Genomic DNA, 14,363 nt, shown 5'->3' on the forward strand with positions numbered 1-14,363 from the left:
TGAGGAAGATTTTGTGTAACATCCTCCCTGCAAATTTTGTGACCGTTCATGCTCTTACCTCGAGTAGATCGAGGTGCCCTTTCCTTACTTCAACACGGTCGATATCAATCACTACACTTATCAGATTAAAGTCAAATTGGATGAACGCCAAATCAAAATGGAATGTGACATAACTTGACTTTTATATCTTATATACTCTTTTCCTCGACCTATAATATATCCTTACATTCGAGCCGTACCACCATCAGGGCGATGCCTGGACAGGCTCACGACCACCTTGGTCTCTTCAATCATGAGCACAAATTTCGCCCTCTCTGGTTAAGCTGTGCACAAGGATTTATCCTTTTCCCTTTGATTAATAAAGAATAAAAGAAGGGCCCATCACCATAATGGTACAGTTAGTGAGCACAATGAATGGAGATTGTGACTTGTTGAAAGGCAGAGAGGCAATGGGAGTCCACATACTCCCCAAAAGATATCTTAAAACCCCACATCTCACAACTTTTTGCAAGGTTTGATCTTGACTTGAATGGACACTAAGTACTTATCAAGGTACCCTTTTTTGTATTTTTGTATTTATTTTTGTATTAGGGAATTCACTCCATGATTGGGAGCAAAGAAAAAGGTGACCCTTCTGTCGATATATTTGTTCCGTATTGGAGAATTAATTGTCGAAAAGATGCTTTTTGATCTTGACAGAAAGTTCTGCTCAATTTCTAAAAGATCATCTACGCTTTCAAAAAAGAAATCATAAATCTTTTTTTTGAAAATTCATTTACACCTCCACTGTAGCCACCCGTCGATCCAATAGTACCGACGGAACCTCAGGTGCTCGGAGGCAAACCATGGTCACAGTTGGCCTCCGTAGCCTGATCCAATAACCGACGATTAAACTCGGATCACAATTGACTCGTTTTCTATCAATCACTTGACATATTATCAAGATTCGCGCAACATATAACTTTATAATCGATTTTCATGAAAAAGTAGAGATCATGCATGAAAACTGAATTATGGCATCATCCGACAATGAAGGATATAGCTCATTCATATGAGGAAATGCAATCTAACGAAGAATCTGTCTGAAATTTCGGCTGTGATCGAGTTTTGAGGGAGCTAGAGCTTTTCACTGTCTGAATAGTCATCTTGTCCACATGATGAATATTATCTTGGAACTTCGATAGTAGCCATTTCTCGCTTGCGCTTGCGGACAAGAAGAGAGAATTGTCAAAGATTATTTGGCCTCATTCGGAATATGAATCAGGCTTATTTTCAACGCCCCTTAAATGCAGTCACCATCATTCTTCAGACACGGTATCAAATGATCTTCGTCCGGCCTTATCATGCCAAGAAAGTACCCAAGTCTATATGTTAAAAGAAAATGGAGCTCTTTGTTTTTTTGCAGTCAATGATGTCTCGTGAATGTCCCATCTGTACCGTGAAATCCAATCACATACTGAACATATAATCTAGATGTGGTCAAGAATTAGATAGCCACACCAACATTTTAAGTTAAAAAACTCTTCTGATCCTTCTTTCAATGCGGGCCTGGGGTACATCTACCGTGCCATGGCCTTTGGCTCGACGAAAGTGTCACGCCCAATCTGATAGCACGCAAAAACCGATCGACGATCCGAGGGCCGATGATCATCATAAAACGACAGCCAACAATCCTATGTCGGTGATCTGGTTTAGCGGGCGCGGTTTGAAAGGCCGCCTTTGGTGATAGCAAATCTTCAAACGCATCTCTTTTCTTGCACTTTGTAAACTTCCATTTTTTTGATTCTTTTCACGCATTTGACGTCCGCTTGTCTAGGGCGGACCGGTTGGCTTTAGCTATGGTGGTGGGGGTGGCAATGTGGATGTGGTGGCTTGTCATAGTGGTGGTGGAGGGAGGGAGAGCCACTAAAGGATGAGGTGGGGGCAGCAACTATGGGGGTGGTCCAGTGACTGAGACGGCGTATAAATCTCTTTCCCTCTAATCCAATTCCTAGTTTGCTTCTCAATAAGCATGAGAATACTAATTCAAGGAATTAATGCCATCCCTTTGCCACTCAAATTCCAAAGTGAACCAAACAAGCTCGCATCAGGATTCTTCGGAAACCAGAAGCTAACCCTTAGCGATTCTCTCATCAATGCACCTGAAATGGACGCAAAGATCGACCTACCTCTCTAAGTACCCAATCTCCGGTTTAAATGAAACATAGTTTAAGTCCTTCAAACAGGCCTAGATCAAATATCATCGTACCTTATAACAGGAAGAAAGAAACGATGCCAATTTTTGTACTTCAGAAGTTTTAAGCATGAAGAGAAAGATGCTGAAGATGACAGCGAAACGAGCATTCGCATATTAGTTCTCCAACAATATAGATGCCATAAGACCCGAGGAAGAGCGCCAACGGAGGATCCACAGCATTCTATGTGAAGCTGCCCCACCAAGCCAGATTGCTTCATGTCTAGCTTTCACATTTTGGCCTCCTTTATAACTTGACTAAAAAATAAGGAGACGAGTACCGTCATAAATCATGCGATTCACAACTATCTGTAACTTCGCTCAGAACTACATTTGATAGTTACGGGGGCCTAACAATATCTTTCTTATCTTTTACTATTGTTATGGGGGCCTAACAATTGGAAGAAGATAGTCGATTTGATCAGGGACTTTTAGCGGCCGGATGCTTATACTAAAGCTCTTACACTCAAAGCAAACAATGTAGGAACTCGGGACTTAACATTATTCTTTCCAGGTCTTACACACCACATGAGTCCAGATAAACTGAGACACGATAAAAATAGCACCCGACAACTCGTACATCATACTAGATAATCACGTCCTACTACGAATTTATCAAAGGTCTGATGTGGTTTCTTACTTGACAAACTTCACAAACCATTTTGTCATGTCTAAATGAGCCTCCTCCGCAGACTTCACAGCAGCTTCATCTTCAACCTTATATCTCACCGTCCATCCATGAGAAACTTTGGGAAAGATCTTCACGAATCCATCAACCTGCACGAGAATAAAGGAGTATTATTTCCAAACTTTACATACGGAGACTAAGACACGGAAGAGTGTGAGATTCAATTCGAGAATATGAAAATCCTGGTATGGAAGAGCCATTGAGACCCCACAAATCACAGTGATCAATGATATAAAACATCAATTGGAGAGGGAAACAGCCAATCTAATGAACAAGGGCAAAAACCTTATTAACAGAAAATATAATTCATTCATGATGTTGTTGGAAACCGACAGGTTTAGTAACAGCATTAGCACGGGACCAAAGTAAATAAAGGAATTGAGGATATTTCCATCTCATTAAAAAGCTTTATCCTGTCTTGTCTTGTCTTCTTCAAATGGCAATCAAAGTCTAACACGTTCGGCTTTCATGTTGGACACTGGAGAGATGGGGCTAAGCTACTTATTCCCTGTCAAGTGTCAGCTTACAAGAAACAACATCTTTTCAAGACCAATTTGCTGTTTGTTGAACATGTATAGCACCATCAACTTTTCAAATAGTTTAGCATCCAGAACAATAGCAGATTTATTACCTCGGACTTAGCCGCGAGCACCTCTTCAAACTGTTTGAGGAGTGCCGGTGGAGACATATGATCAATCTCAGCTCCTAGCACAGCAATAGGAACCTTAACCCCTGCGGACAGAACAACCAGAGAATAAACTAGTTATGAAAGTGCACCAACAACATGCTAACTAGACCTTTTTTGGGCCATACTAAACAGACTTCAATTAGCCCACTAACATCTATACACATTTTTTCCAGGTGACTGGAATGAAACGGTTTTACAATGCTCGTTTCGGAGCACTGTGCACATGCACCTGTGGATTCATACGATGGTCAAATGGAATGTTAAATAGCCAGAGAAAGTACGACTACCCTAGATTATAAAACGTCAAGAAGAAGAGGTTTTACTCAAAGAGGTAGACAATATTAGTTGCCTTCATTTTACAACACTCATGTTTGACGAAATGCAACTTGATGCACATACTTATTTTGCGTAACGCTTCAACTTGTTATGTATATCAAGAAGCTGTGAAGTCTGTGAATGGCTGCAAAATGGCATACACATACCTTTGATATCATCAAGAGTGACAAATGAAGGGTGTAACAGTACAGCAGCTTGGATAAGCTCACACTTGGCTAACTCAACCACAACCTTAGCTGAAGAGAGAAGACATTTCAAAATAAACCAGCATAAAGAACAATACTATGAGATAAAAAAAAAATGTTATCCAGAGAAATTATTTTGTCCAACATGTTGGTCCGTGGTCTGAAGAATGCTTTACATACCACCCCAGCAGAAGCCCGCTGCCCCTATCTTAGATATGCCTTTACTTTTCAGAGCTTGAATAATTGGTTTTGTATCTTCAAATCCCTTATCCTGTAAAATTGTTGTTTAGCTTTAGGCAAAAGAGATACTTATAGGAAAGCATGCACCTTCCACACCTAGATGAGTTTAAATGAAATTCAACCAAACCAAACACTAGCAATGAGAATAACTCAACACAGACCAAGACTAACACACCAAGCATACTTGAAAAACCCTTTAAATGGGACAAGGAAGCACGGCAAAGTAACTGAATTCACTAGTTGGTGAACAATCAAGAGTACAGGTGGTCTACAACATCAAAAACATTTACCGACAGAAGCTCCTTTCTACAAGCTATAAGACCATATGCTCCAAATTACAAAACTACTGTCCACAATCTACAAGACTACAAGCTCCAAATCCAAAAACAAGTGTAAAACCACTTTCCAGGAGCTATCACAACTCACAAAAGTTAGTTACTATGTAACAAAGCCAACCTAATCCACCTGAGCTAATCCACATGAGTCGAGTCACATAAAGGAGTATTCAAATAATCATACAAAGTGAAGCCCATTTGGAAGTGGGCTTATCTTATGAATCAATTAAAGGTCTCTCCCATCTCATGCACAAATTGGGGTGTAATAACTTCTCCACTTAAAGCATAGACATCCTCTTCAATATCGGCTTATGCCCCGTAGCAATAATGCTAATCGAGATGTGATTCGATCCATTCTCGTCACTTCACCATCTTATAAGCTTGTAAGGAGCTGCACCTTATTCAAGCCCTCTTGTCCAGCGATCGCTCCCTGCTCTTGTCAGATCAAAGGCATACTCTATCCTCAAATCGCATATCTACTTGAGAGAATTTCTTGAGTGATTCATAAGTAAGATCAACCCCACAAATGATCAGCACTTTCTTTGGTTACTTGAGTATTCTTTATTTGGGTGGTTAGAATAGATGGTATTAGAGCAATACCGTCCCGTACACGTGTGGTTCTAGGATGAACTAGACCCCTAGCACATCGAATGAAGGCGGGAAGTGTTCTTCAGGGGAAGAGGGCTCAAATAAGGTGTGGCTCCTAGCAAGCTTCTATGACTGCAAGCGGGATGGACTGAATCCCGAATTGGATAGGAGAAATTCGCTCGGGTATAATTTGACACTGACAAGGAAGTCAGTGCTTTAAGTGGAGGAATATATCCACCTCAAGTCTCACAAAAGATTAGAGGGGAACCTTCTTAAGTGATTCATAAGTAAGGACTCACCTTAAAGAGTTACCAGCGTTATTGAACATTCCTTTTAGGAGCTTGGCCTATGTGAAACAGATCTGGTCGTAACATACTACCTTGTCAAATAAGAAAGTAATCTAACAACTATTGAAATAATATTACCTCCGCTGTATTGAAAATCCTAACCCATGGTTTTACTCTTTTCTCTCTTGGGTCTATTATGTGCATCCTCTTAGAAGTTTGAAACTTCCAATGACAAGAAGCTATTCTATTAACTGACACGAAACAAGGCCATATGCCACAGCGCACTAATCGGTCTAACTAGCAAATTTACAATATCAACAACCTCACAATTTCAACAATCTCAATTTCTTCACCTACTAAGGTCCTTGCATTACTATAAGCTAAAAGAAGGCTAAGGTATCACAGAACAGTACTTCTAACAAATAGGAATAGATGAGTAACAGACACTAAGTTTGAAAAGAACTGAGTCGAATGACCCAAAGATGCGGCTGTGGCATATAAATGAGTTGTCAGCAGAAACAAAAAAAAAAATCGCATTGGTATGGTCAAAGTCAATCATATCCAATCCGTTAGTCTCAATGAGCATTCCAATTTCCAACTACCAACAGATGTGGTCCACAAGCACACTAAGATATGTATGAGAAACAGAACATACAGCTCCATGGTCTTTTATCCAAATTCCTATAGGCCTCTCAGCATTCTCAGGTGCATAGGGATCTCCTTTGAAATAGTCGGGAACGACCACATAAAAACCAGCAGCTGCAACTTTGTCCGCAAGTTTCCTGCAAATTCGGAAGCATTGTGACAGTTAAGTTTTCGGAAGAAGTCATGAACAACTATTAGAGACTGTTATTTGACATTGTACTCCCATTTGATGCAAACATGGTAGAATAGCATCAACCACACTTCTCCAAGGGAGTGCATATTCAGGAATTCAGCTAATCTGCAATAGCTAATGGTCCATACCTCAAATTCGGAGCTTCATACCCTGCACCATCAAGACACACAATTCAAATTAGAGTACCATATCGACATGAGAAGGAGCAATACAAAATATTTGGCCAACGATGAAGTGAATGAAATCCATTCTGTTTCTACATTACGACTTCAAGAACTTACCACCAAGACTCGAGATCGCAGCAAAAGGATGAAAGTTTCAACAAAAGGGTTGGAGAAGCGCTAGCGCACACGCACTTCACAAAAAATGGAGAATAGAAAACTAAACTGAAGTTAACTATTGCTTGTAAATATTCATTTTCCACCACAAAGCCGACCTTCCCCAATCAAAATTAAGCTCAAGCCTCATCACCCACAACCCCAAAACAAGATCTTGGGACACCACCCATCACAAAACCCCACAACAAAATCCCATCAGACGGCAAGAAAGGAAGCCCACTTCACCAAGCGAAGCCAAGAACAAGAACAAGAAACGGAGGCAAAGAAGAGAACCAAGACCTTCCCACAAAGCGCGAGGTCACGCACCGTAGACGTCGGAGACGAGAAGGACCGCGAGCTTGGACTCCGGCGAGCCGACGGCGTAGGCTTTGAGGCCACCCAGCTGCTCCACGTGTCCCGCTCCGCTGCCCGGGCTGAGGGCGGGAGGGTTCTCGCAGCACTGTGGACCAGACATTGCTGTGGAGAAGAAACTTTCTTCGCTCCGATGATCGGCGACTAACGAGGGACGATGGTGAAGGAGACGTGTGCTTATAGCATTGAAGAAGAAGACGAAGAGTGAGCGGTGAGCGAGCGAAGCAGCAGGAGAAGAAGAAGGAAGGCTCCAGTGACCGCCGACATTCGATTTCTCCTCTCATTTTTTGCGTCACCGGTAACGTCAGGGCTCGCCGTGTGGAAAAATTAGGGTTTTGCTTTTTTGCTTTTGTTTTTTGTTTTTGACCGGGCTTTGGACCGCAAATAATTTGAAGGGAAAAGAAATCTCGAAAGTGGTGTCGAGCAGGGGTGATCCGTTTTCTTTTCGGTTCTAAGGGCCTGTTTGGCAACGTGCCAAACAGTGAAAATTTCTGTTCTTTTGTTCCCAGAAATAGTTTGGGAACAGAAATGCGTTCGATAAACTTTTTGTTCTGGGCACATTTTTGCAAAAATTTGTGCCGAGAAACGATTTTGGAAGAGAAACAAGAAGTAAAAAAAGTTCTGCTTTGTTTGCACAATTTTGAGAATCAGTTTTTTTCTTCTTATTCTTTTTTTCTTTTTTATTTTTGTGTTGTTCTTCCCCGGTGGGCCGCCAGCCGGCCAGCTACGCGCCACTGCCAGGCCGGCCCGGCGGCGTCACGGCCCTCGCGGCCGCCGGCGAGAGGCGAGGGTCGCCCTCGCCGCCGCCGGCGGAGGCGAGGTCGCCCTCGCCGGCGAGGGCGAAGGTCGGACCCTCACCGCCTGGGCGAGCCGAGCCTCGCAGGTCGGTCGCGACGGCGAGGTCGGCCTCGCCCAGACGGCGAGGCTCGGCCTCGCCAGATCCTGGCGAGGCCGAGCCTCGCCTGCGTCGCGACCCACCGCGGCCGACCTCACCGTGGGTCGCGACGGCTGAGGCCCGGCCTCGCCAGATCTGGCGCGGGCCGAGCCTCGCGTCTCAGGAGGCCGACCTCGCCGTCGCGACCGACGGCGAGGCTCGGCCTCGCCTGCGGGCGAGGGCGACCCGCCTCCGCCGGGCGGGCCGGGCGAGGGCCGTGACGCCCGGGCCGGCCTGGGGCGTGGCCGGTCGCCGGCGACCGGCCATGGCCAAAGAAGAAAATGGGTAGAAAGAAAGAAAAAATTAAACAATTCAAAATATTATTAAAATATTATTTGGGAACAGAAATTTTGTGTAGTTACCAAACGCATTTCTGTTCTTTTCTACTCTAGGAATAGAAATTTTGGTCGGTTTATCAAACGCCTTCAAATACTCGAAATTGTTTCCGGGCACGAGAATAAAAAAAATCATTTCTGTTCAGAAATAGTTCCCGGGCACATAATGGTATTCATGCGCACCCTAAGTCGAAATGGATCTTGTGGCTTCCGGTTTCCAAAAGATTTTTATTTTTAGGAACCGAAACCATAGTGTACTGGGGAACCGAACCACTTTTTACTTTGTTAAAAAAATCAAATTAAGTCACATAATTTCACTGCAAAAACGTATATTAGTTAAGAGGTTATCTTGTTTGTTCATATTAGATACCATGGTACGATTCTTGATGGGTGCGATTTTTCTTCTTTTAAAGATGCTTCAAAACCAGTTCCTAGGTAAAATCAATTGGAACCGAACCAGTTTCTTAGGCCGATTTTAGGTTAGCGGAATTGGGAATCGAATCGGTTCTCTCTAAAATCGATCTTAAATCAGTTCAGTCTAGACCAATTCAATTTAGCTCCTGAGTTGAATGGACTCGGTGTTGTTAACTTTTGGAGATGTAATGTGCACAAACAATATTTAAAAGGTTTTAAACTTATTGCACTTGTCCATTTTAGTCCTAAATTTTTCAATTGCGCTAATTCAATTAAACCTATTCGTCAAGGCTCGCCAACCAGCGGAGGAAGAAAAAAAAATAAAAAGAAAGAAAAAAAAAGAAAGAGAAAAACTTGAAAAAAATTATAAAAAATTGAAAATTTTCTTAAAAGATTGTAAAATTACCCACATTAGCGTTGGCCGGCGTCCACGTCAGCGATTTATAGCCAAAATTGGATAGAACGACTAAATTGACAAATTTTGCAACAGGTTTAGTGTCACACCCCGAACCCTACGAGCGCGCGATCATCCCTTCGTGGTCGTAATGTACACGACATCCTAGGACTTGTCGCCGACCCAATCGAAACACTAACGAGTAACGCATGCGGAAGTAACCTCGAACTCTCCGTACAATATATAAACAACGGGATAGTAGAGAGACAAAGAATACACATCAACAAGACACTTTTATAAACATAACATCGCTTACAACACATACATTTACTAGCCTTCTACGAGGCCACTATCTACGAACCACGCACAATAACATGAATCGGGTGGTTGGTAAGCTTAACTCCTCTACAAAAAGGTGCACTCAAAAGACGGGGTAACTCGACCTATCCTCAATCCCCATAGTATCCTGGTAGCATCTCCGGATTAATCACGGTCGCGGGTCTGAAATGGTTTGGTTATACAACCATGAGAACACTTCTCAATAAGCAACTACCTAAGCCTCGCTTAGGCCAAAGCGTACTTCCGAACAATTCTAAACATGCGATTCAAACAATAGATGTGCCATAAACAATCACAGGCGTCCTTACCTCGCCTTGGTGCATACACAAGCCCTGCACGTTAGAATATCGCCATAACATGGTCAATTGCCCATCAAGCACGCGCAAAGCGATTCATGGCATGATCAAGCATAACATGGTTAATAATCCAGACGTGCTCATCAATTAACTCAGGCAAAGCATTCCCCAATGCAAATCGCACTCATTAAGTCCAGATTATTAACGACCCCTTGGGCCACCGAACTCCCGCCGGTCTTCTGGCATAACCAGGCATTGTCCCGCTACTTCGGCGACGGCAACGTCCGGAACCCCCGCCCAGACGGCATTCCACAAAGGAGCATCGATCCGGCCTCTACCGCGATCGGCAACGTCTAGAACCCCCGCCTAGATGGCATCCGAACTCCCGCCGGGCATCGTCTAGAACTCCCGCCTAGACGGAACGTGTCGTGACCATGCACACACCTCAACAATCATTACCAATTCTTATCTTTGTAAATTAGCCCAATGTCAACTAAATCCACCAAAATGTCATGGTAACACCGATAAGTTCTCGAGAGAGAGAAAAACCAAGTATGCACAGAATCGGGGCCAAACTGGGCAGTAACATAGTCACCGAATTTCGTTTAAAATAAATAGTAAATCAACTTCAAAAATTATGAAATTTGGATATGTCGTGTAAAACATCTTGATAAACATTTTCCGTGAAGAACTCGAAACCCAGTTCCTAATGTAAACACCACTTTTTGTCACTTGAAGTCAGACAAAATTCAACTCGTCCAGTCAGGCCGCCTGACCATCAAAATGCATCTCATCCAGTACCCAAATCATTTTGGAAAGTCTTGAAATTTTTATATGTCATAGAAAAAAATGTTCTTAACAATTTTTGTGAAGGAAATTTGTTGAAAAGAGGTCTGGAAAAATTTGTAGAAAATCGGAGAGACCAGATGGTCGGATGAACAGTAAATCCGGCGGACTGAATTCGGTCCAAAAATGGACTTACGAATGGAACTAAATGATCTCCAAAAATTCCAGATTTAATATATGTCAAACTTCAAGATGTTATGAACAACTTTCATGAAGAACACTTCCTCAAATTCGGCCTACACAAGTCACAGTAAAAATAGAAAAATCCAGCAACGCAGCAGCAACCTTACCGGAAATTAACCAACAAGCACCACCAAGCAAACCAAGCACAACCAGCCACTAAACCAACTATCCACAGCCCTTAAACCATCCGTAACATGTCCATTAGTCACCCCTTAGCCTAGTCAAGGGTTAGGAAGCCACTTACCCAAGGCCTAAGCAAGATTTTCAAGCTAGGGAGCCTAACAAAGCCAAGCCAAGCAAGCAGCAGTTGCTCCGGCGGTCAGACGGGTGGCTAAGCGATTTCCGGCGACCTGGACGGCGGCGAGCGGTCGCCGGACGGCTGAGGTGGTTGGCTGGTGGAGATGGACGAAGGTCTGGTGAGCAGCAGCAAGAAAAAGCAAGAAGCAACGAAGCAAAATGAAGAAGAAAACAGCAGCAACAGAAGTGAAGAAGCAGCGGTAAAAGGGCAGAACAGAAGCAGCATGTGAAGTTCATCATGGGCAGCAGCAGCAAAGGCGTGGGCAGCGGCAGGTCAGCAGAGGAAGTCAGCAAGGAGGAGAGGTCAACAAGTCAGCAGAAGAAGGGGTGTCAGCGGTTAGCAAGCAGAAGTAATCAGCAGCAGCAGCATGGGGGGAGCAGCAGCGTGAAGCAGAAGCTGCAGCAGAGTGGTGGCAGAAACAACGTGGGGGAGTCAGCGGGCGTGAAGGAAGAGAGGAAGTCAGCGGCGTGGGGGGCAGCGGCGACGTGGGGGAGGAGAGAGAGAGAAGAGAGAGAAAGTCAAATGCATTTGAGTGCAATCCGACGATCATCGTTCAAATCCGAAAATGATCCAACGGCCTACGAAAAATCCTAATTATAAATTAGGAAAAAGGCTAAAAGATAATAACTAAAACACACTACGAGAGAGGTCTACTAGTCCAAATCCGCATCCGGTCAAAAATTTCACTTTTCGCATATTCCGGGCAATATCGAGGCTGGCCACAATAATATCGACACCGTCCAATTAAATTCGTCCCGGAACTCCGAGAAATTTGATACCAACGTTTGGGCTCTAAATAACGGCCAAATTCGATCGAGTGCGATTCTAGCGAAATCTCAATTTAAAAAAAAAAATAACCGAGAGTGATCAGTTCCCGGGCGAGATTTTACTATAAGCACACCTCGACGAATTACACGTTTTATAAATCCCAAAAATGGGCCGAAATTCGGAATGTCACATTTAGTATTCAATTGGCACAATTAAATATGTTTATGACTGAATTGGTATAGAAATAATAGGTTTAAGGCTTTTATGGTATTTTTTTTGTAACGTGCCCGGTGCCTAAGAGCGCGGGACAAGGCTCACCAAGGGATAACAAAAGCACAAAGGAAGGGAAGCTTTTGTTTTATTAAATAGTTGCGTTACAAAAGAGTTTTGTTCGTTGTCGTGTGTACGGACGGATGTTGGGGGGCAGTTGATTTGTAGGTCGTCTTCTTCTACCTCGTAGGCCGTATACACCAATGTTAGAAGGCTGGGCCCTTTATAGCCTTCATCCACCACATACTCTCTCAGCAAATTATTTCCGACACAACACAAGGAAGAGGTGTTTGCTTCTATCATACGTGCTGGACAATCTACAACCCACTAGTTCAAACAATCACGAGTTTAAGCTACCTCCTTCGCGTATCTTTCAGCCACTCGTTCTTCTTCGTCTAGGGCATGAATCTGTCGATTGATCTTAGGAAAGTCTAGGAAATGGATCGATATCCACAAGATCATGATGGATTAGATTGAAACTTATCTTCAACTTTGAAATATAGTTGTCTGACTATATGAATAAAAAATGCAATTAATTATCTATTCATAAGTCGTCACATATACTAATATTCCACGTAGCCTTTATGATTTTAAAGATGAGACCATGAATGAAACCTCTATGGTAATGCTAAAGATACCATTGAATCAAAAGGATGTAATCAACTATACAATTTGATAATGTACGATTATTACCAAAAAGAAAATAACTTAAGTAAATTCTACAAGTGCAATGAAAAGTTTCAATAATTTTAAATCTAGATAGTTTAAGGCAAATGAAAATTCAATTAGAAATGCATAATCAACTAAAATCTAGTAAAATTCTGGCATAACTTTGCAGTTATGCAACTAATATAGAAGAGAAAAAAAAAGTGCATTTAGTGACATAGAACCACGATGCTCAAAATTCATGAGGTCAACAACCTAGAGTATACTAAAATTCTAACACTATCATCTCCAGAAAGATAAGCAAGACTCCAATAGTCAACAGAAAAAATCTTGATGGCTAGAATGCTCCAGCCACATCACCCAAAACAAATTTGTAATTGAGATCCATAAACAACATAATGTTCGAAATTATAGTCGTATTATTTGTTAAAATTAGAATCTCGCAATGTTCAGTAAAAAATTTTATGCCCATTGGCATAGCCTATGCCTGCCAATGGGCATTGAGACTAGCGCCTAGGTATATCTAACCAAAGGAAAAAGGACCAATGTCTGATTTCATGAATTTAGGAAATGCATTAACAAAATACGAAAAAGAATATATAACTAATACTCAAGCGAATCGTAAGCAAAGAATTAATACTATAAAGAGTACTTAATTATTAAAATCAATATCTATGTTTATAATATAGAAAAGCAAAAGGACAAAACTTCGATTAGATAATATTTTCATGGCGGTTTAAGAAAAAAGGATTGGGGGAGACCATCCCATATGAAAGATATAACTATTTCAACCCTTTCAAAACGAACTTAACTGTTGCAAGATGCCTTGGAAGATCAAATGCTTGCCGATGTTTTGGGTTGATCCTGCTAAAATATGATTATCGAATATGAAAGAACCATTTCGTGGAACAAAAGAAGGTAATCCGACATGACCCCTTTTGCAAGAAAGAAATGCAAAGAAATACCTTTCTTGTGTTAAAGGTAATTGAGGAGGCAAAGAAAGGGATCGATTCCCAAGTTTCCTTGTTGTGTCGACATATGAAAGGAATGTTCCTCTTTTCTTTCTCTTATAGTAATAATTCTAAGTAAAATATACAAGTACAATGAAAAGTTTCACTAATCTTAAATCTAGATAGTTTAATGCAAATGTAAATTCAATTAGAGAGACGTATAATCAACGAAAATGAAAGTAAAATCTTGGCATAATATTGCAGTTACGCAATTAATATAGAAGAGAGAAAGAAAAAAAAGTGCATTTACTGACATAGAACCACGATACTCAAAATTCATGAGGTTAACAAACCGGAGTGTACTAAAATTCTAACACAATCATCTCCAGAAAGATAAGCAAGACTCCAATAGTTAACAGAAAAAATCTTGATGACTGGAATGCTCTAGCCACGTCACCTAAAACAAATTGTTAATTGAGATGCATATTTAACATTATGTTTGAAATTATAGTCATATTATTTGCTAAAATTATAATCCTGCAATGTTCAGCAAAAGACTTAAT

The 14,363-nt window shown here is 41.8% G+C and overlaps 1 protein-coding gene across 1 annotated transcript; it reads right to left on the minus strand.

Annotated features, from left to right (window-relative positions):
- Positions 1–2,712: 2,712 nt before the first annotated feature.
- Positions 2,713–7,329, minus strand: LOC115693436 (endo-1,3;1,4-beta-D-glucanase-like). Its single transcript, XM_030620428.2, has 7 exons — positions 7,063–7,329; positions 6,547–6,568; positions 6,236–6,362; positions 4,311–4,401; positions 4,092–4,181; positions 3,553–3,653; positions 2,713–3,010 (listed from the first exon to the last, which is right to left on the minus strand). Exons 1-7 carry the CDS (start codon positions 7,208–7,210, stop codon positions 2,870–2,872), a joined length of 720 nt encoding a protein of 239 aa, XP_030476288.1. The 5' UTR covers positions 7,211–7,329; the 3' UTR covers positions 2,713–2,869.
- Positions 7,330–14,363: the final 7,034 nt, after the last annotated feature.

The sequence above is a fragment of the Syzygium oleosum genome, unplaced genomic scaffold (genome assembly GCF_021117445.2).
Source record: "Syzygium oleosum isolate NSW1041296 unplaced genomic scaffold, Sole_v2.1 Sole_v2.38, whole genome shotgun sequence".
NCBI lineage: Eukaryota > Viridiplantae > Streptophyta > Magnoliopsida > Myrtales > Myrtaceae > Syzygium > Syzygium oleosum.